This window comes from Berghia stephanieae, chromosome 5 (genome assembly GCF_034508935.2).
Source record: "Berghia stephanieae isolate SIO BIC M18660-M18661 chromosome 5, UCSD_Bste_1.3, whole genome shotgun sequence".
Taxonomy (NCBI): Eukaryota; Metazoa; Mollusca; class Gastropoda; order Nudibranchia; family Aeolidiidae; genus Berghia; species Berghia stephanieae.
The window spans coordinates 36,537,933-36,562,923 of record NC_088364.1 but is presented as its reverse complement, the minus strand read 5'-3'; the positions used below and the strand labels follow the sequence as shown (position 1 = coordinate 36,562,923).

The following is a 24,991-nucleotide window of genomic DNA, read 5'->3' as shown; positions in this document are numbered from 1 at the left end:
TAGAAAAGACACTATTCTTAAACTTAAAGTCATACATTAATTGGAATTTGTAAAATTTATATATTTATTAGTTTATTTTGTGTGAATGTGTGTGTGAGTGGAAAAGAATGATATTCATTATTGTTGATGTATTTGCAATAATTCTGTTTTTCTTTCCTTATTTCACTTGCTCAATTTCAGACCCTCATAATGAACAATTATCTTTCGATTGGAGTGGATGCTTTGGTAACTTTAAATTTCCATCGACAAAGAGAGAGTTGGCCAGCTCTATTTGCTCATCGCATTATCAATAAGGTAGGCATTATACAGGGTGGTTTTTTTTAATAACCACTTGATAAAGAATTGAAATAGGTTGAAAATTAGAAATGATAGAATCATTTAGTTTTTAGCATAGTTTTCCATCCCTATTCAAGTTTATTGTAGGGAAAATTTTAGGAAAATGCTATACGCCGTAACTTAACAGTTGCGCTTTTGGCAAAAAGGGAGAATTTTGAGACAAGCAATTTTTTTACACAAAACTTGGAAGAAATTGGAAATGCGCCAAAAATTGCTTGAGTCAAATTTCTCCATTTTTACAAAAAGCGTGACTGTATTGAAATGGCTTGTAGCATCTTCCTAAAATTTTCACCACAAAAAGCTTGAATGATAATGAAAAACTATGCAAAAAACTAGATGTTTCTATCATTTCTTATTGTCTTTTGATGTCGTTTTATGGTCAGTGTCAGGCTTATGAGTTAACAATAGTTATGGTTCAAGCTTCGGTCGGCACATATTTAAGTCCGTACTTAAGTATAAAATGAGTACCTGGCCATTAACAGCATTCTCTCTGTCTGAAAAAATTATTATATCACCTAACAGGCCTACATGTTAAGTGTTGCTGTTGTCCAGAGACCGCTTTACTCGAGCCCGTTTAGTGGATATTGTTCTATATAGAAGCTCAAAAAAATTTTATTCAAATATTTGGCTCCGAATCTAAGTTTGTTCTTGAAGTAGAAAAAAAGTTTCTCCTTATATGATGCCCACTATCTCAAATATTACAGTTTTATGTTAGAGTGATTTTGTTGCCAAAAAAATTGAAGTTATGGTTTAAAACATGAGACTTTGGTACATTTACTCGTTTAATCAAGGAAAAAGAATTTAGTTTTTAAATTTTACATTTCTGACAGTTTTATCTTTATATTCTTTTTTTTTTTTGCATCTGCTTCATCCTGACATAATACTAGTTTGGGGTGGTGGGTCACTGATTTATAAAATATACCCCCTAGTGCCTGTCACACGAGAGACCTAAAAAAATATAGCATAGTGACCAACTGAACAGATAAATTGGAACTGTCCCGATTTGACAATCGGGAGAAAAGAAATAGTTAAAAAGTAGGATTGTTTATATGTATGGAAATGACCCTTGCATGCCCCAAGATTATGTTTTTTTTGACTAGCAAATTAAAACAAAGAACCAAAATGCTCTAAATCTAGATTATATTCTACAATAGTCCAAACATACTGCTTTTTTGGGTCATGATAGTATTATGGATCCCGTTTTAGCTCTTTGAAAGGTTGGCCGCTATGACATAGGACTATGTTGTTATTGTAAGCAGATTTAGTGTCCTAGTAAAAAGCCCGCAATTTCGTGGGGAAAGAACTATTTTCATTCGATATTGCCAGAATCATTTTCTTGATTAGCTTGATTACGATTAGATGCACATTTTAATCGATGTGCTTGTCGTCGCTGCCATGCTTTATTCGGCATGATTTTAGTTTATCAGTCAGTAGATATCAATATCAATAAGTCGCAAGTCTTTACCACGCTTTACTTGGGAGTGCTTTGCACTACCTTCAATACTTCACAAATTAAAATGGCAGCCGAGAATCAAAACAATGGTCAAATTAGGAAATTTTAATCTTTCACAAATCTATCAAGGTTTGTTCTAGAGTTTTGAAAACGCTTTTATATGATGACAAATTGAATAAATAAACGCCTGACAAAAGATCAACGGTGAAAATACAAATTGAGTGTATGAGCTTTCGGAATGTCTCCCCTTTACTTATGTGAGGTCAAATGAGAATCTGAAGCGGACGCAAAAAATATCAAGTCCCCGAATCTGTCTACTTTTGGTTTGTTCGGGCTAGAAGCTAGACAGAACCAATTGACAGTTTGCCGAAACGTTTAACTAAATATTTCCCAGGGCAATAATTATCACATCGATGGCATAAAAACGACAGTAATATCAGGAGTAATATTAGTTGATGTTGTTAATCGGTGAAACTTGTTTAAAATTTCTGTAAATCCGCATTCCGTCATGTGAGCAAGTGAATTATATCACTATGAATGCCACGATTTGCTGAAAAAATGCCAATCTGACAGTTCCTAGCAAACACACCCCCCTTGCTCAGGAATTTCTCTACTTGATGGACACCCTCCCCACCCCCCTTTTTTTTTTCTTCCACGCAACCACATTCCAAAACACACACACACACACACACACACACATGTATACACCACACACACATACACACTCACGCACACATATAAACATACACACAATGAGAACACACTACTACATAACAACACTGATCACCGCTAAATCAACACAACGGAAGTAAGGACTCTACTGGACAGATAGAGTTGAGGGTGTGGCCATGAGATGTTAGTGTCTTCTGTAAATTTTTTATGATATCTGTTTGACTTAACGAACTTTCAAACTGACTTTAAATTATAAAATGAAATCAAGTTATCTGTTTATCTATCTGTAAAAAATACATTTCTATTTTTCAAATCTTTCAGTAGAGTTATCAGTGATGATACTTTTCCGCGGAAATCCGCGGTTTTCTTTCCTTTCCTCGGTTTTCCTCCTCAGATCCTCGATCCGCGGATATTTCCTTCATTTCCTCCTTTTACTTTTTTTTATATAATAAATCTTTAAAAAGTACCTCCTTTTTAAAAAAAAAAATATATATATATAAATTTCCTCCTTTTACTGGACTCCGGGCGTTTTAAAATTGTACTCAAAAGAAGTCATCCTGCCTACTTTCCTGTGGTGCAAGAATGTTCTAGGTGAGTTTTCCGTTTTTCCGAGACTTTTCCTCCTTTTTGACTTTTTGTGAGTATCATCACTGAGTTATGCGCCGTATCAATTTTTTTTGGTGACTCAAATAAGCACAATGTTCTCCACAAGGCTATATTTTTTAAAGAAAGGATTAAGGTCTGCAGTCATTTTTACACATGTATTCTTACACAGTTGACACAGACTTGAGGAAATAATGTGCAACGCACAATATTTCACTAGGGTTTAATCAGAGGGTTTTTATAGTCTACTTCTTGACAAAGATTTACTGAATATTTTTCGAAAAGTTAGGAGTTAGGAGTCATTTACTTACTGTTGAAGATATTTGCAAAAGAAAAATATTTCTAACTTTTCAAAGATGGCAGTTGTTAGAAGGTTCTTTGATTATTATTAGTAAAAGCAAAGGGCGCCAAATATGAAAATCAGGGAAATGACAAATTGGCCTGGATTGGGCTTATAAGACTGGACTGGCAAAGATCAGAAAACAGATGATAGACTAGCTGGCAAAAGTTTAATAAACAGATCTAATGCACCAATCTTCATATTAAATGGCTAATCAATATCTCAAGTTACAACTAAAGATATTCCTTAAAAGCCCCGTGTAATATAAATATTATATCAGTGCCCTCATCTTTTGCGCTAAAATAGAATTGAAATAAGGCAACAGATTCCAACTGAGAATATTTTTTTTTTTAAACTCTTTTCCATACTGAGAGAGTGTGTTGTTTCTAACCCAACCAAACATAATCATTTCACTGGGGGATTTATGTTTATTTTTAAGTATATTTGTTTTTTGTTTGTTTGTTTTTTTTTTGTTTTGTTTTTTTTATTAGAGAGAGAGAGAGAGAGAGAGAGAGAGAGAGAGAGAGGGAGGGAGGGAGAGAGAGAGAGAGAGAGAGGCCTTGCGCATATATTTTATTATAAGGTTGTCTCCCTTTGTACATAAAGATCCAATTTGGGTGGTATGGAGTTGGAATACGTGTTTGCACGTGCATGCAGTTTGTTTACTTAATAAAATGGCAGGATTTCTATTTGGAGGTTTAGAGCTCTTGCAGCTTTCCAGACGTTTCCTGTTTGTATGAGCTTTAGAGTGACCGTAGGCGACCTGCATGTGCTTCATACAATTATCGCTGGGTCCTTGTTTATGCCCAATAGTATACTGTTTGTATTGCCTTTGTCATGTCCTATATCACGGATGAAGTTTTCATTGCTGGGTGTTCTCCAACCTTTCATAGTTTTAGGTAGAACATCTGGTCATAGTGGTCATAGGGTAGAAGGCACCATCTGTTGGACCATTTGAAAAAAAAAAAATCGTTATTTTTGAACATTGTGAGTTATTAAGCGGAGAAGGGAGGGGGGTAGAATTTTGTGCTGGAAAAAATGTAAAATGAAAGGGCTTCAAATGATAAGTCAATAATCTTTTTTTTTTTTTTTTCACTTCAAAATCTGTATTTTTAAACCTACATTCTCTCGTACATGTTTGAATATAAAATTGATAAAGATCATACTGTTGATGATATTAATGATAATAATAATAGTAACAATAATGATGATAATAATAATAATAATAATAATAATAATAATAATAATAATAATAATAATAATAATAATAATAATAATGAGAAGAAGAAGAAAAAGAATAATAATAAAAAGAAGAAAAAAAAAGATAATTATTATGATAATGATGATGATGATGATAATAATAAAGAATAAGAGTAATAACAACAGTAATTATAATAAAATATTGGAGCTTCGTTTTGCTCTCTTGGAGATAACATTAAGATATGGTGTTAGGCTAAAATCAAATAAAATCCTGTTTGTAGAGAGAGGGTTAAAGTGGGAGTTTTAGTCAAGAGGTTTTTAGTGATTTGGTCAATGAAAGTTCAACTAATGATGCAATATTCTTTTTCCAATAGTTCTGTTATTTTACCTACGGGACCAAAGATGTTCTTGAGAGGGAGTGTAAAAATCTACACAAAAAGCTTAAGGTTTGTACCAATTTAGCTTTCATTATCTCTTGTTTTCATTTGACATCTATGTTCGTTGTGCTTATCTTGTGAAAATGAATTTTGCTACATTAGAACCATCTAAGTAGCAATTAATCGAGATATATAATGAAAGCTTGTAGCTTTTTAAGAAATAACAAAACAGTTAAAACCATACATTATAATATACCTAAAAGCAGCACCAATTGATTTTCTTCACTTGTTGACCATCGTCTCTTGATATAAATAGAGATTATAAACCATCTTTTTAGATCGTCATCTCAAATATTTTTTTTCTCAAAAATCCCTCTCCTGATCAATACTATTTACCTCTCCTTTTATTCTGTGCACCAAAAGGTGGAGCTGGACGGTCAAGAGATTGTACTTCCGGGATTAGAGGGTGTTGTTGTTCTTAACATTGCAAGTTGGGGAGGTGGTTGTCAACCATGGGGTGTTGCTTCTCCTGACGAAAGACTCAAAGAACCAAGGTATGAGCTCCTACTGTCTTTTAAATGTTTGTGAACCACTCACATGCTTGTTTCCAGTGTATAACTGTCTGGGTTGTGTGTTATGGGTTGTTGTCGTGACTTCTTGTGACCTAAATCATCATATGCACCCATTTGGTATAGAGAGAGGAACAACAAAGACCTTCCAATCTAGATTAAAGGAAATAGACAACCCATCAAAATGAAAATGGAACAATAAGACAAAAAGGTTCCACTATTATAGATGAAATACTCTTATTTCACATTTACTACTATTAAAGAGAAAAGAGGGAACAGAGATGGTTACTGATTTTAACAAATGTAAAAGGAAAACATATGGAAATATTAAAACATTTAATTAATTATTACTTTTGTCTAAACGACAAACATAAAATGATACAACTTTTCCACTTTTATTGCTACTTACAAATATGACTCAAACAGAAATCCCAATCAGGCTTGTTTTTGGAATCAAGATTTAAAAAAAAATTGATGTGAAAAAATAGCTGGGGTGTTTTATCAAGGTTGCCAGTTCGCATCCGTCACTCATATGATAATAATAATCACATAGCCTTCTTTTAGTAGGTCAGTTTTATTTGTTTGTTTGTTTGTGCGTCATTCACATGGGTTTACACTATAACTAAAATAGATGCAATATACAAAATTCATCTCGTAGTTTAAGTGGTTTAAGCAAGTTTCATCCTGAGAGACCAAAAACATACATGTTATGTCAAATGTTCTGTGTTTAAAAATTTTTTTTTTTTTAAAAAAAGCTCACTTCCTTGGATATTTCAAATTAATAGTCCAGTAGTAGTAGTAGTAGTAGTAGTAGTATCGTTCGGCTACACTTCTATGTTCAAGGTATCGATCCAGGTTCGGAAGTCATCACATTTGTTGATGGTTTCAAATCCCCCTTCCAGTTTTGTCTCTGGGCAATCTAGTACGAGGTGGTTTGCATCTTGTGGTGCTTGGTTGCACCTTGGGCATGTTGATGATTCTTGGAGCCCCCATTTGTGCATGTTGGCAGCTGTTCTCTTATGTTTTGACCGTAGTCTATTTGCAGCTACCCAGTATTTTCATGGTTGATCCTGTAGACCTGGGAGACTTTTACAGGGATCTTCAATTAGTTCCAATCCTGTTGGTTTATTCTTTTTCCATTCCTCGCACCAGGCTTCTTGCGTGTTGTAGTTTTCTTTCTTTGATAGGTAGAAAGGTGAACAAGATTTTAGTCTTGATGTTGGGGACGCAGTTTTGTATATGGTTTGCAGAGGAGTTCCACTATCTTCTTCAGCTCTGGATATCCATTTCTGTGTTGCATCCTCTCTCCTCAAGTGGGGTGGTGCTATAGCGCTCATGACTGGCAGCCATTGTGTTGGGGTTGATTTCAGGCATCCAGTTACTATTCACATCAAGTCTCTTAGTTTCATATCAACAAGGTTTGTATGGGCACTTCTCGTCCAAACAGGAGCACAATATTCTGCCAAAATGTAGCAAAGGGCCATGGTTGATGTTCTGAGAAGAGTTTGCGTTGCTCCCCGTGTTGTTCCTGCCAGTTTTCTGAGTAGAAAATTTCGTTTCCCTACCTAATAGTCCCGTGACAGTTCTAAAAATATAGTCAGACGGAGAAAAAAAAAATAATGATAATTAGACAGAAACGACGTGCAAACAATCAAACCACACCTCAATTAATTTCAAGTTTTCAGTTTCAGTTATAGGTCGTCCTTCACAAAATTAGATTGAGTCTTCGCAAATAAGTCTAACGTAAGAAATTCATACGTTACAACCAAATCCAGTCCTTTACATTATATCATTTTTATTTAAAATTATTTGAAACCAAATGCATTTTTTAAAAAACACCTTTTTCTTTCTCTTATTGAAATAATATAATCTGGACTTGATTTGTTTACAGTCAGTCTATTAATCATTGTATTCAAGAAAATCAGTTTTAGGGATGATTACATTAATTCAATTTTCAGAGGAAAATAAATTAATATCATTGTTTATTTTTGTTTTTCTTTTTGTTCTTTGTTTTTTGTGGGGGGGGGGGGGTATTTTGTTGTTGTTTTTATATTTAAAAAAGCAAAACAAAACAAACAAAAAGACTCTCCCCTTAACAATTATCGGATAATTGTCGACTGACGAAATGGAGGACATAGAAACAATTGTATCGGCAAAAAAAAACGTGAGTGACTTTATTTATTTTTATATGATCTAACCAACATTATCGAGCACTCTCGTACCTACAAGTACCCACCAACACTCATAAATATATATATATATATATATATATATATATATATATATATATATATATATATATATATATAATACATATAATATATACACCAAGCTTCCCTTTATCTTACACACACTCTCTCTTTTTCTCTCTCTCACACACACACACACACACACACACACACACACACACACACACACACAAATGAGCGCTTATGTTTAAAGCTAGGCATAGGTAGACACTAGACACGTGCAAGAGACCCACATAATTAGGCCTTCTCAGTCACAATAATGATGCACATATTGCATGAAGTACCCACCAAGTGTAAATTTATTCCTGTTTTGAGGCGATTGTTTGGGTCGGTTTTGTAATGAAAAAAATTGAGTAATAAACCAAAAAAAAAACAAACAATAAAGACTTTCAGTTGAGTTCAAACTTTGGACGGCGTACCTCTGTTGTAAATATATTATTTTCAGAGGAAAATGGGTATGCAGAAAACAAGTGAGGTGCTCCTGGAAATTTTCTTTCAAAGTCGAAAAAAAAAAATATTACTCAAGAAGACCAATTTAGTTAAATGATATTGAAAAATTGAATGTAATAAGTGAAATGTGATTCCAAGTTAATAAATAAAAACCCATCCGATACGACTTCGATAGTTATTGTCGTCGATGTCATCGTCATCATTATTATCATCGTCATCACCATCATCATCATCAGGCCGATGCATAGAAACAAATTAGGCGGAAGTCGAGAATTTGGGGGAGGGGCGTGGAATGGAAAAGGGAAGAAGGGGAGTAGCAGTGAAGTGAGAGATAGAGAGAGAGAGAGAGAGAGAGAGAGAGAGAGAGAGAGAGAGAGAGAGAGAGAGAGAGGGGGGCGCTTTGCATTCCTAGCTTGGTCTTATCTGTTTTGTTAATATTGCGTTTCTTTCTTTCTTTCTTTTACCTATATAAACACACATGTCCTTATCGTTGATGTGCGATACGGCTTTTACCAGTGCGCGTGCGTTTAACAATATTGTTATTAATTGGATAAGACTCATTTCGGTTTTGCATTCGCTTCCCGCTTCGGGCTCCCAGTACAAAGAACTCTTTTGTATTTGGAAATAAAAACAATTAAAAGTTATATTCGAATACCCGTCCGCCTCCTCATCCAATATCCACCTTCTTCTTCTTCTTCTTCTTTTTCTTCTTCTTTCTTTTTTTAACTCCATTAACCCTGTTTTAAATACCTAGGTTCATAGTGACAACAGATGGAAGATGTAACCGAGACATACGAGCAAGAATAACTCAAGCCAAACAGGCCTTCATGGACCTGGAAACATTTTGAAAACAAACAGATGTCGTTCGGATTAGATTCCGAGTCTTGAAGTGCTACGTGTGGCCAATCTTGTTATACGGATGCGAAAGCTGGACTACAAATGCAGAAACACAAAAGAACATTGAAGCTTTTGAAATGTGGTGCTTGAGAAGGATGCAGAGAATATCGTATACTGCACACAAAACGAACGAAGAAGTGCTAAAACAAACATACCAACAAAGGAAACTAATGCCCTTAATAGTGGATCGACAACTATCCTTTTTCGGACACATAGTAAGAAAGATAAGAATGAATACCTGGCAAGTTGTGAAAAATACCTGGTAAACGCGCCCGGGGAGACAAAGAAAAACACTCATAGACCAACTGAAGGCTTCACCAACCTAACAATCCAAGAGCTGTTTGAAAAAGCAAGAGACAGGAGGAATGGAGAGAGATAATTCATGCAGTATCCGAAGCCTGGACCAGGCATGGAACCTAGAAGAAGAAGAGAACCCTCTTCGGTCGGAGTTTGATTTTGAAATACCCTGGCATTAACTCCCTCCTTACCGACCATTTTCCAGATTTTCCTCAAAACATCATAATCACACAACATAATATAGAATTTTAAAACTAACTTAAAGGGAAATAGAACTTGCTATACATAATTTTGTTTAGTTATTATAACTATAGCAAAAATATTCTTTAAACTTTGTGGTTTACAACAGAAATCTAAATGAGAAAAAAACTGGTTGCATCGTAACAAATGTGACGATTTTCCTATAGTTGGTAAGGAAAGGGTTAAAGCCAACCATGATAGCAGCAATGTCACACTGATCCAATACATGATTTATAGAAGCCTAAGTCGCATCCCTGCTACTGCTCTCTTGGTGAGAAATAGGTTGGATCTACATTTATAACCATATAATATATAATGGTCGAAAGTATGATTAAGTTGAGATAAATTTATTTTCCTCGCTGTTTTAAATTCATGGCTCGAAAAGAATCCACGTCTGCTATTTGATAACGATGTCTTAAGAACGAGACAAAAAAATAACAAACAAACTTTAAATGTTTTTATCACTCGAAAGTTATCTATTTCATATCAAATTGGTTTACAGTATTTTGTTTTAAAAAATTTTGTGTTGATTATATCGTCAAGTTAGAACTTGGCTGGGTGGTCTAGTTTATCGTTAAATATCATATCAAATCGTCTCAATGTAATGATTTCGTGAATACAGATATTATGATGTCACTTCCACATTGCATCTACATGTTTGTCCCTTAACAAATATAATACAACTTACCAGCTGTCCCCACTTGTTATTTTTCGATTACATTATCATGAACTATTATCATCACATGTGTTAAAGAATCAAAACATGACGAGTGAACAGTTTAAGGAAAGGATAGACAAAAATAGAAATGGAAGGAAGACAAGACGGGGGAAAAGTGGTGGAAGAAAGAAAAGGAAAAGAATAAAAGTGGTCATGAATGTATTTAATCGTTTCTTCACACCGTCATTCCAACACAAGGCCATTGAACGACGACATTCCTTGCTACCTATACAAATAAACAACTCATCGTCTAACAACAATTATCACAATCATAAATGTCTTAAAGTTGGTTTGATTAACGCAAGGTCCGTTACTAAAAAGGAAGCCTTAATTGAAAATATTATCATTGAGAAGGATTTGGATATTTTTATTATCACGGAAAGTTGGCTTAAAAACAATGACAGTAAACTGATTCCACGAGGATATAGTTTCATAGCACAGCATCGAAAAACCGGTCGAGGAGGAGGGATTTTTGTTATTCATAAAGAATCCGTTAAGCTACAGAAAAACAAGACGCAATCGAATTACAAAACTTTCGAATCTCTAGATTTGACATTAACATCAGAAAGGAATGAGAAGTACCATGTTGTTGTAATTTATAGACCTCCTCCATCTACAAGGAATAAACTCACACATAATCAATTCTATGATGAAATCGACACGCTCGCGTTAGAAACTAGCACAACCAGTGGTGAAATTCTTATATTGGGCGATTTTAATGTTCACATGGACGATCTAACGGATACAAAATGTTTGAAGTTAAAGGATATTTTAGATAGTCACAATTTAAGACAATATGTAAAGGACGGAACTCACAAGGCGGGGCACATCTTAGACTTAATAATTTCCAGGAAAGATAACAAAATAATTGATAACGTTGACGTTTTGGATCGCACAATTTCAGATCATAACTTGATTGCTTTAAATATAAAAATCGAATGCAAAACAACCGTCAAGAAAACGATCACATACCGGAAAACAAAATCACTAAATAAAGAAACATTTCAAGAATCCATCAGGTCTTTGGATTTACTCGCCTCTGTTAAGAGTTGTGATAATGTTCACGATATGGTAAACACATATAATAATTCATTGAAAACTGTGTTCGATGAGCTGTGTCCATCGGTCACGAAAGAAATTATTCTTCGACCAAACACCGAGTGGTATTGCAACGAGTTACAAACACTAAAACATCAACTCAGATCTGCCGAACGGATTTGGCGTCGATCCAAATTAGAAATTCATAATCAAATTTATTTAAGACTAAAACACAAACGGAACAAATTAATTCAATCATGTAAAAAAACATACATTCAAAATAAAATAACAAGTGCCAAACGAAACTCACGTGAACTGTTCGCCACCCTGAACAAACTGATGAAGGATCATCCCTCAAATAATTTCGAGGACCCTATTGCTACCGCAAATAGTTTCTCTCTACACTTAGAGATAAAATATCAGGTATTCGGAATAATTTGGACAAAGAAGAGACAATGAAAGCACAAATAAATGAAACTAATGCACTTCCAGCCGGAGCAGCATTCGACGAATTTGAACCCGCCACTGAAACAGAAGTACTGTCTGCGCTGAAACAATGCTCCAAAACAACCAGCCCAATAGATCCCATTCCTTCATGGCTTGTTCTTTCTTGTGCTAATATTTTGGTTCCCGTTCTTACTCATATTGTAAATGCTAGTTTGTTTATTGGTGAGGTATCTAATAATCTTAAACATGCTATTGTCACTCCCTTATTAAAGAAATCTAGCCTTGACAAAGAAGACCCAAATAATTATCGACCAGTCTCGAATCTCACCCTCATGTCTAAACTAATTGAGAAAATTGTTGCTTTTAGGCTTAACACGTTTTTGAATGAACACAATTTGTTCTCTAAATTTCAGTCTGCTTATCGCCCCTTTCACAGCACTGAAACTGCTCTTATTAAAATCCATAATGATATCATAAATCATTTATGTCGGAAAAATGATGATGTTATTATCATACTACTCGACCTTAGTGCTGCTTTTGACACAATAGACCATACTCTTTTAATTGACAGACTTAAGACACTATACGGATTTGGGGGTACTGTCCTTGACTGGTTTTCTTCTTACCTCTCTGACAGAATTCAATCAGTGTCTGTAAATCGACATGACTTCTCTTCTCCTTGTCCCCAATCTTTTGGTGTACCACAGGGTTCAGTTCTGGGACCCTCTTTATTCACCCTCTATATCAGACCATTAGGTGACATCATCTCAAAATATTTTATTAAGTACCATTTTTACGCAGACGACACCCAATTACTGTTTCCCATTAATATCGACAATCATCTCAATGATATAACGGATATAGAAAATTGTATCTCTGAGATTAGTGACTGGATGTGTTGCAACAAACTCAGGTTAAATGAAAATAAAACAGAGGTGTTGCAAATTACAAGACGGGGCCTCGTGGACCTTTCCACACTTAACCTGAATCTTTCTGATTGTGTAATTCCCATCACTAAAGAACCTGTGAGAAACTTAGGAGTTTTATTCGATACCAAATTAAACATGTCTGCCCATGTCACTAATGTAACTAGATCCTGCAATCTTTACCTTAGATCTATTGGTGCTATTAGAAGGCTTCTTGATATTGATACTACTAAACTTCTTGTGGTCTCTTTGATTCTTACCCGCCTTGATTATTGCAATAGCTTGCTCTATGGTTGTGATAATAATGTCATTAATCGACTCCAAAAGATACAGAACAAAGCAGCTCGATTGGTAACGTTATCTAAAAAGCGCGAGCATATAACACCGATTTTGGAGGACCTACACTGGCTACCTGTAAAGTTTAGGATTGAATTTAAAATACTCACCCATGTTTTCAATTGCTTAAACAATTCCGCTCCTGTTTACCTTCAGGAACTTATCCACCTTTATGAACCCAGTCGAAATTTAAGATCTGCTAATTTAAATATCCTAAGGGAACCCCCAAAATCGTTAGTTTTTCATGAGAAATCCTTTGACTACCATGCCCCCCGACTGTGGAACTCCATCAATATTGAAACTAAAAATAGTGAAAATCCACTTATCTTTAGAAAACGGTTAAAAACTGAGCTTTTCTGTAGGGCATATAATTTGGACTCTTAGTATGTATTTTATTATAATATGTTATGTCATCATCGAATTTGTGTGGTTTTAACATGCCAGTTCTATATTTTTATATCATACATGATGTGTTGATGTAAAGCGCCAGTGAGCAATTCCAAATTGGAACTAGGCGCTATATAAGTTCATTATATTATATTAAACAAGTCTATGAGTATTAGTAATGTCATAGTATTTTATCCGAAAAAGTCCGGCAAAGTAAAAAGTATATACAATAAAAAATTCTCCCCCCCCCCCTTCCCCAAAGTCAGCCTTTTTCGCCAGTTTTATGAGGATGGCAGATATTTCTTCTTCTTGTATCTCTTTCTATTTTAGATGGCACTGTAATTTTCATATTTTCACCCTGTACCCGGACCTGTTCCCATATGTTTCACAGCAATTTACTTCGTCTTGAATGTCTTTTAATTGTTTGTTTTATTTACGTAGTTTAAAAACGTTTAAATTGGTCCATTACTCAAAAGTAAGTATTAAAACCAAAAACTAGAGGTGCCTTAATGAGCCAGTAAGTGAGATGGAGAGAAAGATAAAGTGAATAAATGTGACTCATTTAATATAAGGAACACAAAACAAACAACGTTTGAAGAAGGCCAAAGGTCGAAACGGCGTGTGTTTTGTGTTGTTCACATTTACTCACTTTATCTTTCTCTCCAAATAAGTATTAATAGTATAGCGACTTTAGACAATGTCTCAACATTTTACACAATTTTCTCCAAAGAAAAAATAAGACGGGGGGTGGGGGGGGGGTCATTATCATTAATGCACATAATCCTCATTCTTTTTTTTCCTGCCTGAACTATTTCTTCGATATTTTACTCATTTCTTCTTGTTCCAATCATCAACATCTATGTCATATCGTCGTCATCACCATCGTCATTACCTTCACAACTGACATTAATATTAATACAATTATGCATTATCATCATTATCGCGCGATCGCCTTGAATTTCACACTAAATACATACTTATCACACAAAGAGACCTTTATCCTACTCACCGCCTTTGCGCTATCAAGATAATGCAATAATATAATATCTTAATCATAATCCTAACTACCCGCTCGAGAGAGTTCGTGAGGTGAGTTAACTACGTGTGCACCCCTTTTTTTATTTTTTTTTATTTTGCTGCTCTCAACTCACGGCGACAGAGATTGTATCTTCTTTCATCTTCCCACGGCGTTTTCTAGTTTATTTTTATGGCACACGCCAGTCTGAAATGATGACAGATGACGTGGAGTGGGGTAGCGTGATAACAGATGATAATGAGTCGAGCAGATACAGTCTGCAGTCTAATTGGAGGGATTTGTTGCAAACAAGTTTTCTGGGATTCCCCCCCCCCCCCTTTTTTTCTTCTTCTTCTTCTTCTTCTTCTTCTTCTTCTTCTTCTTCTTCTTCTTCTTCTTCTTCTTATTATTATTATTATTATTATTATTATTATTATTATTATTATTATTATTATTATTATTATTATTATTATTATTATTATTATTATTATATTATTCGTCGTCGTCGTCTTCTTCTTCTTCTTCTTCTTCTTCTTCTTCTTCTTCTTCTTCTTTCTTCTTCTTCTTCTTCTCTTCTTCTTCTTCTTCTTCTTCTTCTTCTTCTTCTTCTTCTTCTTCTTCTTCTTCTTCTTCTTCTTCTTCTTCTTCTTCTTCTTCTTCTTCTTCTTCTTCTTCTTCTTCTTCTTCTTCTTCTTCTTCTTCTTCTTCTTCTTCTTCTTCTTCTTCTTCTTCTTCAGCATCATCATCTTCCTTCTCTTATTTTTTTCTTTGAAGGAGAATCAACACCGAGCATTATTTCTTTCTTTCTTTTTTTTTTTTTTTGAGTCAGCCTTTTGTCTTTTTTTTTTGCGATTTAAAATTTAAATTTGTTTTGATATCTATCCAAGCAATAGATACATGAGATTGAGTGGGTGAGACGAGGAGGGGATTGAAAGACCAAACAAACATTTCCATGTCTAATCGAAATGATGTTATTGTAATACATATATAACATCAGTTCAAAACTCATTGGAAGTGTTTAACTAGACCTCCCGAGGACTAACATTGAATATAGGTTACACATTGAATCATAAGGTGGTATAACTATTTTAGTAGCAAGATGGATGTATAGGCAGATTCTTATGATTACGGGACGTAAAAGAGCTAGGATGGATAATCTTTATTCTGACAGCTAGCATTTATTTAGGCTAGAAAAGAAGATGCCATCACTTTGAAAACGGAAGATCAGTTGCACAAGGCATATAGACAGTCCTCCGGATGACTGGTTTCACACTTTCAAGGAGATTGGAATCAATATTTTGACAATACACTTTTGTTCCTTATTGTGTGTTGTAGTAGCGGTAGCAGTAGGTTCTTTAACTCCTAGGTAGGGTTCCTGATCTCCCATAGTGGGCAGGGAGGTTCTCTCTGTGTCTTCTATTCCCCTATATCTGTTTTCCAACTTGCTTTCTGTCTTTGTCTTGGAATGAGATTACTTGGTTTTGTCCAGGTCCTGGCCGGATACCCTGGCTGAGAGGGAAACAGTTGAATGTATAGTTAGTTTTGGGAGATGATATTTTTTCCTTGTAAATCATCATGTTGTGCACTGTGTTGTTTTGTTTACATATTATATATTATGATTTGTAAACATTTGAGTGTACCCCTCTTAGTGGGGATCTTGTGCTTGTGTCTGGATGAGACTTTTAGGTGATCTCAAACTAAGTACTTTGATAGTGTGCTCTTGGAATCTACACCTGTTTCCTATTTGAACAAATTCCCCTTTGTTTTACCTTTTCTTGGGTTCTTTAATTGTAATTCTAGAACTTTTTACTATCCCATTTTCTTCCTTTTTACTGGCGCTGATATAACCTTAAATGTGTTGCAAGCGCCGTAAAACCCTCAAAAACAAAAAACAAACAAACGTTCTTTTAACTCACAACACGACTTTACAAATCTCCTAGGGTTCGAGCTTGCGTGTCCATATGAAAGACATATCATCTTGCTGTTTTCTTCTTTCCATCCATCAGTGATTGGGTAGCTGTGTCTGTCACATTTGACGGAAAACATTTTGCGATAGACCGGCGTCTGATCCAAAGAGGAGCAAGCAATTGTAATAACCCATTTTCATGCTACAGAAACCGCCAAGAACTGCTTCAAATTATAATTAAACAATCACCGTCCCCCTCGAAAGATCCCCACGATGAACTAAAAACATATCTCATGACCGTTATCAGGAATAGGATATGACAGTTATATCTGCATTCTGCCTTCTCGCGTAGGTCCACCTACCTCTCACACAAAGAGATAACGAGAAATGCTGACCTGCCTACTATTACAAAAAATTCGTATATTTACGAAATTTTGGCTCCAGATTCAGAACGCCACGAGCTTATTGAAAATGAACGTTAATGACAGACTACAAGAATTTTGAAGCGTTATTTACTCCTTGTGTGAGTAAATTGTTGATTTTTAAAGGTAACTTTAGTGACTACAATTTTTATCTTCTAAAATTACGACTTTTTAAAATGTTCAAAGTAGGCAGGTCTGGAATGATGATGATGATCCAGTGTATAATTGAAAGCAGAAACTGTCACAGTTTTTAGAGCGCTTGATGTATTTACTTAAATATGAAAATCACACAAGCAGAATGTTATCAAAACAAAATAAACATCAAATGAGAATTTGGTTCTATACGTCTACTAAACCAAGGTTGGCTTGGTTTGGGTGGTGGGGGGGGGGGGGGGCGCTGGGAGATGACATTCTATATTAAGTGCCCGAATTTGTTTGAAATGTAAATCACGGTTTTTTTTTCTTTCTTTATGTTTTTCATTCTTTTTCTTTATTTTTATTTTTTATTTTTTTTTCTCTTGATTATTTCCGAGTCTCGGATTATTCCATACCATTTCATAAGAACCTCTCACCCCTTGCTTGCTCTTTTGCTCTCGACATGTCTTTAGCTCTAGCACCACCCATCAAATAGCGGATTTTTATGACACCTTTCACCCTTTTAGACTTGTGTTTATCTCCCCAGGAATAATAGATTATGACATCTCATTTGTTTTACTTTACCACCAAACACTGGAAAGGTTACATAATATCATATTCTCATGATGATAATATATAATATCTCTATACAACTACAACCTATTATATTATTATACAGATCATATTGTATAGCTAAATGTTATTTCACCCCATCATCCCCCCAATCCAAACCCAGACGTAATAAACACTACGGGTTCGAGACACGGTCTGACGGGGCCTGTTATTCATTACACTGTGTCAGACATCGGAATGACAGTTTGAAACTCGAGATTGTCGGCATCATCATCTCGATCACCACCGCCCCAAATGTCAAAGGGTAAAACTTGCAGCCATAACAAACAGTTACAGTGTCGAATTCCTCATTATAATGCCAAGCTGATCTCTGCTGGTTAGCCAGCTCCAATGATATACTGCCATAGAGCTTTGCTCAATGTATACTGCGTAGAGATTAAACGCCGTACTTTCATTACATACAGAATTGCCAACTACAAACCTTACCCCATAAAAAGGAGGCAACAATGAGAATTTGTGTTTCCACTCTTCGGGCTTTTTGTGTTTTACTTAAACTTTTTTTAATCTTTTCTTGTTATATCACAATCAAACCTCATAATTGAATTTTGTTTCATTTTCCTACTTAAACGTTGTTTCAGGTTACACATAAATGCTTTTTACAGACCTGACACTAGTACAAATTAAATCGTTATTTAATATAACAATTATTTTAGAGTCAAAATTGGACAAAGTCGAATACCAAACTTTGAGAGAAAGACCATTCTCCCCCCCCCCCCCCCCCCCCCCCTTAGAATTAAAGAAGTGACCAAATTTAATAAGAGACTACACTGAATCTTTTTAAAGGTAATTTTAAATAACAATTCGTGGAAGTTATGTTTTTTTTTTGGTTTGTTAAAACAGATTTGTTTGTTTGTATGTTAATTTGTTTTTTAAAATTTTGTTTTATTTTTTGTTTATCCTAGGAATTTTTTTTTTTTTTTTTGTCTTGAAATTTATTCAGACTTCATGAATGTTGCCAGTGCCAGCAGGTGCTTTTGCTTACGCATTTTGACGTTTATTGTTTTGTTAACATGTCTGTCTTCTTTCATTCTTTTCTCTACCTTTTTTTCCAAATTACAAGCTACTATATAAATATGAGTTTCCTGGACCGCCTCCCCCCCCCCCCCATGATTTATATATATATATATATATATATATATATATATATATATATATATATAAGGCAATTCATGAACAACATTTTTATTCGATTGGTTCAAATCACTTTCAATGATAATGTTTTTACTAAGAAATGATAGGGTTTTCCCAGATTAGGGGTGGATACTATTATTTACACTCTGACATACCCACCCCACCTTTCTACCCCCAGCGACCGTAGTTTCGTTTGTTTTTTTAGGTTTTTTTGTTTTGTTTTTTTTTGTAATCAAATACTATTATACGAAGGCGCCTATTACACTACACGTGTTAATTACAATAACGATCAAACTTTAAAAGGCGCTGCTAGTAAACCACTTAAACGCGTCTGAAATGCACAGGCTTCGCTTAAGGACTGTGTCTGAAGAATTCCCAGAAATTTATTTCTCATCATATTTCTTTTTAAAAGAGTGAATTTGACAGCTCCCGTTGCACTTAAAAGATATATGAATCTGCAATACAAGAAATCAAACTGTCAAAATTTTATGTCTTGGGCCTAACACTGCATTCAAGCTCATCACCATAAATAATTATATAGTATACCTTAAATGGGAAACTGTATGGGGGGAAGTTAGGACTCTGCCCGTAATCATTATCGGAGCTGTGTGTTGCCAAATTCGGATATTTTAATACGGATCTGCCTTTTTCCTCTGAATTGCAACTAGAAAACTCAGGGATCGAATAATGATGATCACAGTGATAATGTTGCTGCTGATGATGGTGGTAATGATGATGATGATGATGATGATGATGATGATGATGATGATGATGATGATGGTAATGATGATGATGGTGATGAGGATGATGATGATGATGATTGGTGGTGGTTGCAGTAGTGGTAGTAATAGTAGAAGTAGTAGTAGTAGTCGTAGTCGTAGTAGTAGTAGTAGTACTAGTAGTAGTAGTGTAGTCGTAGTCGTAGTAGTAGTAGTCGTAGTCGTAGTAGTAGTAGTAGTAGTAGTAGTAGTAGTAGTAGTAGTAGTAGTAGTCGTAGTAGTAGTAGTAGTAGTAGTAGTAGTAGTAGTAGTCGATGTCGTAGTAGTAGTAGTAGTAGTAGTAGTAGTAGTAGTAGTAGTAGTAGTAGTAGTAGTAGTAGTAGTAGTAGTAGTAGTAGTAGTAGTAGCAGCAGTAGTGATTTAATCCATATATACTCATGAACCCGCATGACAAAAGAGGCTTTAAGATATTTTACTCGTTGTATTGCACGCGATTTTAGTCCACCGGTTTGTTTTGAAATACTCGTTGACAAAACACAAGTTGAAAAAAAAATACATCCGCTACCGAAACCTGAGATTTACCTAGTGACCATTATCCTATCGTCAGCACTATTATGGGCTAGCATTTGGCACTGAAGGTAGGATGTCTTGCCTGGGGTTACCAGAGAGACCCTTTGCTATGTCTTTCTCTTTAAACACACACACACACACACACACACACACACACACACACACACCAAAAAAAAAAAATACAAAGCAAAACAGAATACGGCAGTGCTAGTTTAGTCTCTAGCGGAGAATGTGTTGACATTTTTATGTGGACGTTTAACCCAGTAAGATCACGCGGTCATTTTGAACCTGATGGTCTCTGGACGAATCGAATTATCAAGGAAGAGTTCCATGTCATGTCAGGAGCGATTGCCACATCTGTCATTATAATACTCGTTTTATGATTATATCTTTTACTAGGAAGCGAAGCGACCAAGAGAACAAAGAATGGAATTCTTTAGCATTTATATAACGCAATATATACTAAACATACTCAAAGCGCTTTACAAGGGGTCCCTAGCCAACAGCAATGGGAAGCATTCACATTCTCAAAAACGAACCAATCAAATATTAAAAATTTGAATAGACCGATTGCGGTTGATGTGACTTACACTTTTGTTTATTGTATTTGTCATTTTAATAAAAGTAAATAGATATTGATAACACTGCATCAATTCTTATGAATTAAAAGTGACAATTTACACCTGTTGGACGAAACACAACGCCTGTTTGGCGATATTACACTTTTTTTTACCGGGCAGAGACAACGCTGTTAACGGCCAGGTACTAATTTTACACCCGAGTAAGTTGAGAGAATGTGAGTGAAGAACATTTTCCAAAGACTCAACTTTACTAGAGATTCGGCAGTACAACTCGCTTTGACTTTCATTCGATAAATGTGGTGGCTACATTCTGTGGCGTAATGTCTAGTTTAGAATCTCGCCGTCGCCTTTATGAACTCATAGCCCCATAACCCCTACCCCACCCCCCTTCTGCGGGTGGTTGGATGGGAGCATTACCCTTGAATCATATACCTATGATGTTCGCATGGGTATACGATCCGATAGTGATGTCGTTTCTTCTTCTCTTTACTAGCCTATCCTGCTTCTTTGGTTTGTGATTGTATTTTTGACAGGGGATATTTTTTTTTCTGTAAATCTTCTGCCTGTTTGTTCTTGGTTATTTATAATTTAGCTTATGATAACTTTAGGTTATGATTTTGATTTACATTTGTACTATTTTTGTTAGATTGCTTGTTTTTTTTTGTTTCAGGGGTCTCTCATATAACCTCAATTGTGTTGGAAGAGACCTAAAGCAACAAACAAACAAACAAAAAAAAAAACCACCCCCCTTTCGCCAATTTACGTCACACTGCACGTCGATGACGACACAAGAAAGTGAACACAGTGAACTGTATTTAATCGTGTGCAATCAATGGGATCGATGAACAATGTTGATGTTGCCATAAGCACCGCTATAGAGATCCCATTGTTCATTTTCTTTTTTGTAATCGTTGCAGTCAACTGTGACTGTGACGTAATTATAGAGAGAATGTCAGACCATAGCCTTCGTTTCCTTCTTATAGCCTTACTTCCCTATAAAATACGTCACAGTACATGGCGAGAATCAGCAAAATAACGTGAAAACAGTTTGTTGTTAGCCGTCTGTGCTTAATGTAAAAAATAATCCATTTATTGACAGTTTTTTTTTCGGGGATTTGTTGTGTTTTGTTTTGTTCTGTTTTGTTTTATTTTATTCACTATTTTTCTTTTTTTTCTTTCCTCGAGCATTTTCACTAACCCTCAAATGAATTGACATTAGACAACTCGGAGGATTTCTCTCTCTCTCTCTCTCTCTCTCTCTCTCTCTCTCTCTCTTTCTCTCTCTCTCTCTCTCTCTCTCTCTCTCTGTGTGTGTGTGTGTGTGTGTGTGTGTGTGTGTGTAAAGACTATATCAATTTATACTTCCTTATTGTAGTCAAGAGACAATCAAATCTGGCATGTGAACGTATGGATGCTGTTGATTTTTGTGTAAACCACTCGCAAAATGTCGGGACTAAAAAGGTTGTCTCCAAACTCCAAATCCCTTTCGTTAACGTCTTATAGTCCCGTTCGTTGATGTTTAAAAAATCTCAGTACAACTCCATCACTGTAGTGGCAGTCGTCTGTCAAATAATTACTTTTTGGATATTATTGTGTCATGGCTGGGCTGGAAGAAGATTGATCACCGTACATTTCTAGAATGCGTCTGGTACTTTCCTGTGCGAAAACTGAAAAGCGAATAATATTTCAAGAGCATTACACTGTCTTTTTTTTTTTTTACGTTCCCCGAATTTCAATTTCTAAATCGTCGCTTTTTAGAGACAATTTGTAGGTGTTATTTTTCTTTTCTACTGGGAAATTATTGCTTATGAGAGAGAGAGAGAGAGAGAGAGAGAGAGAGAGAGAGAGAGAGAGAGAGAGAGAGAGAGAGAGAGAGCAGAAGCCCTAAATGACAACTTAACCCTGAGGTCAAATCTATATAAAATTTCAATTTTCATCAATAGAAAGATGAAAATATTTTCCTTCATTTCTGAACGGTTTTAATGATGAAAAGCAACTTGTCTTTCACAATAAAATGAAAGTGACGCAGACGTGAGGAGAGAAAATCGACAAGACGCAACTCTCTTGGTGTAAATTCGGTACAGGGATGCCAGACGTCTGTTTTTTCCCGGTTTTTCACACCTCAGCAGCTTTTCCTGTCTCTAAGAAGAAGGAGGCCCTTCCTTAAAGCTCCTTCTTCTCAAGGCAGAAATGATATTCTTGAAATTGATGCAACAAAGGCCTCATACACTTGCAAGGAAAGGGAAGAGGTCTGAGAGATATTATTTGTTTTAGATGCTATATATGAGTCACGATCCATCTGACAGGGTCACGTTTTAAAGAAAAACTTAAGTTTATGTAGAATGTTTAAAATTAATGTTTAAATACTCTTAACACGGGAGTCTCCACATTATTATTACCTAATAATATGATATTTAATTTACGTGGTATGGCTTATTGCGAGAGGGGTGAAATGTTCTTTTTAAGTCATTGGTGACCCCGTTTTAAAATCTGACTTTTGTGCTTAGATGGCTAAGTAGATGGATGGGTGCTGGGTGGGGTTCCTGACCTCCCATAGTGGGCGGGGGGGGGGGGGTACATATTGTGTCTTCTATCCCCTTATATCGGTTTTCCAACATGCTTTCTGTCTTTGTCTTAGAATGAGATTACTTGGTTTTGTCCTGGCCCTGGCCGGAGTCCTAGCTCGGAGGGAAACAGTCAAATGCATTGTTATTGTTTTGGGAGATGATATTTTTTTTCCTTGTAAATCATCTCTCTGTTATGTATTATTATATTTGTTATTTTGAATTTATAATGTAAGCATTTGAGTGTATTCCTCTTTGTTTGATTTTGTGCTTGTGTCCGGATGAGACTTATACTATAGGTTATAGGTGGTCTCAAACTAAGTGCTTTGATAGTGTGCTCTTGGATTCTACACCTGATCCCTATTTGTTCCCAGTTTCCCTATGTCTTACTTTTTCTTGGGTGCTTTATTTGTAATTCTAGAACTTTTTACCATCCCATTTTCTTCCTTTTTACTGGCGTTGATATAACCTAAATGTGTTGCAAGCGCCGTAAAACCCTTAAAAACAAAAAACAAAACAAAAACAAAACAATAGATAGATAGATAGTTATTATTATTATTATTATTATTATTATTATTATTATTATTATTATTATTATTATTATTATTATTATATTACTACACTCCCTTCCCCGTTTAATTCAACAGGAAAACGTACAAAACGGGACATTAAAATTTACCAAACGGGACTTATAGTTATTTTTACACATTGTTATTATTATTACATTTATTTTTACACATTGTTATTATTATTACAGATTAAAGTATATAGTTATTTTTACACATTTTTATTATTATTACAGGGTATTATTAAGGTATATTTTCTAACATTTCACCAAGCTTGTGTAAGGAATGAAACTAGTTGGGGGATTGTATTATGATCTTTTGATCTCGTACGTTTATCATTCAGCGTCTTTAATAATACTTAGTACTTAAAAGTAAATTCATCCTTCAGAAAGGGTAGCCATCCCGATATTCAGATGATTTTTGGTGGTTTGGGTTTGTTGTTTTTTTTTTTTTGTTTAAAAAAAGATAATCTTGCTCTGTCTTTTAGTTGTTTTTTGGAGAGGTTTTGTTTTGTTTGTTTGTTTTTGTTTTTAATTTTTGAGAAAGAAAGATATAGAGCACTATTTGGACAAGAAAAGGATCTGAAATCGTTAACTAAGTGGTTCCGGATTTGATTCTCACTTTGGCACCCTCCCCTCTTTGGATTCTTGACCTCCAATTTTCACACTTGGGACAACATGAATTATCACAAGTTTGTGCAATTGTGTAATGGATAACGGACATAATTTAAAAATACCTATACAACGCATCGTGTGAGACCGTGCGTTAATACAATGCAAAAAAAAAAAAAAAAATGGAAAGAGGAGAAGATTGCTATCTACATTTGTTTTTAATTGAAACTGAAATAATTTGTTGTGGCAATGACCTAATTGTTAGGAGTGAAAACACCATTTAATTCTTTTAATCTTCATCTTATCTTGTGTGTTAATAAAAAAACCACTTTGAATTATTCTCTCACTTTCTCTTCAAGTACCATCTACTTGAGATTTCGGCCAGGCGTGATTTTTACGCGATAAGGAAGAAGCTGGTTGGGTGGTGGAGAGCGGGGGAAATAACGGCTCACGCTGTCACAAGATTTAGATGAGATAATAATATTATGATAACGTTTTTATTCCACCATAAAAATGTAATTTATTATGTTTATAGTTTATATAACAAGCGGTTAATTTCACATATAATAATAATAATAATAATAATAATAATAAATAATAATA

The 24,991-nt window shown here is 35.1% G+C and overlaps 1 protein-coding gene across 3 annotated transcripts in view; it reads left to right on the top strand.

The window, feature by feature from the left end:
• LOC144972844 (diacylglycerol kinase epsilon-like) overlaps positions 1-24,991 on the top strand; it is a 41,811-nt gene that overhangs the window by 12,011 nt on the left and 4,809 nt on the right. For all 3 annotated transcript variants that reach the window (XM_078914552.1, XM_078914554.1, XM_078914553.1), the window contains exons 6-8: positions 181-294; positions 4,979-5,050; positions 5,405-5,535. In XM_078914552.1, the coding sequence (XP_078770678.1) occupies positions 181-294; positions 4,979-5,050; positions 5,405-5,535 (317 nt within the window). The remainder of the gene's footprint in view (positions 1-180; positions 295-4,978; positions 5,051-5,404; positions 5,536-24,991) is intronic.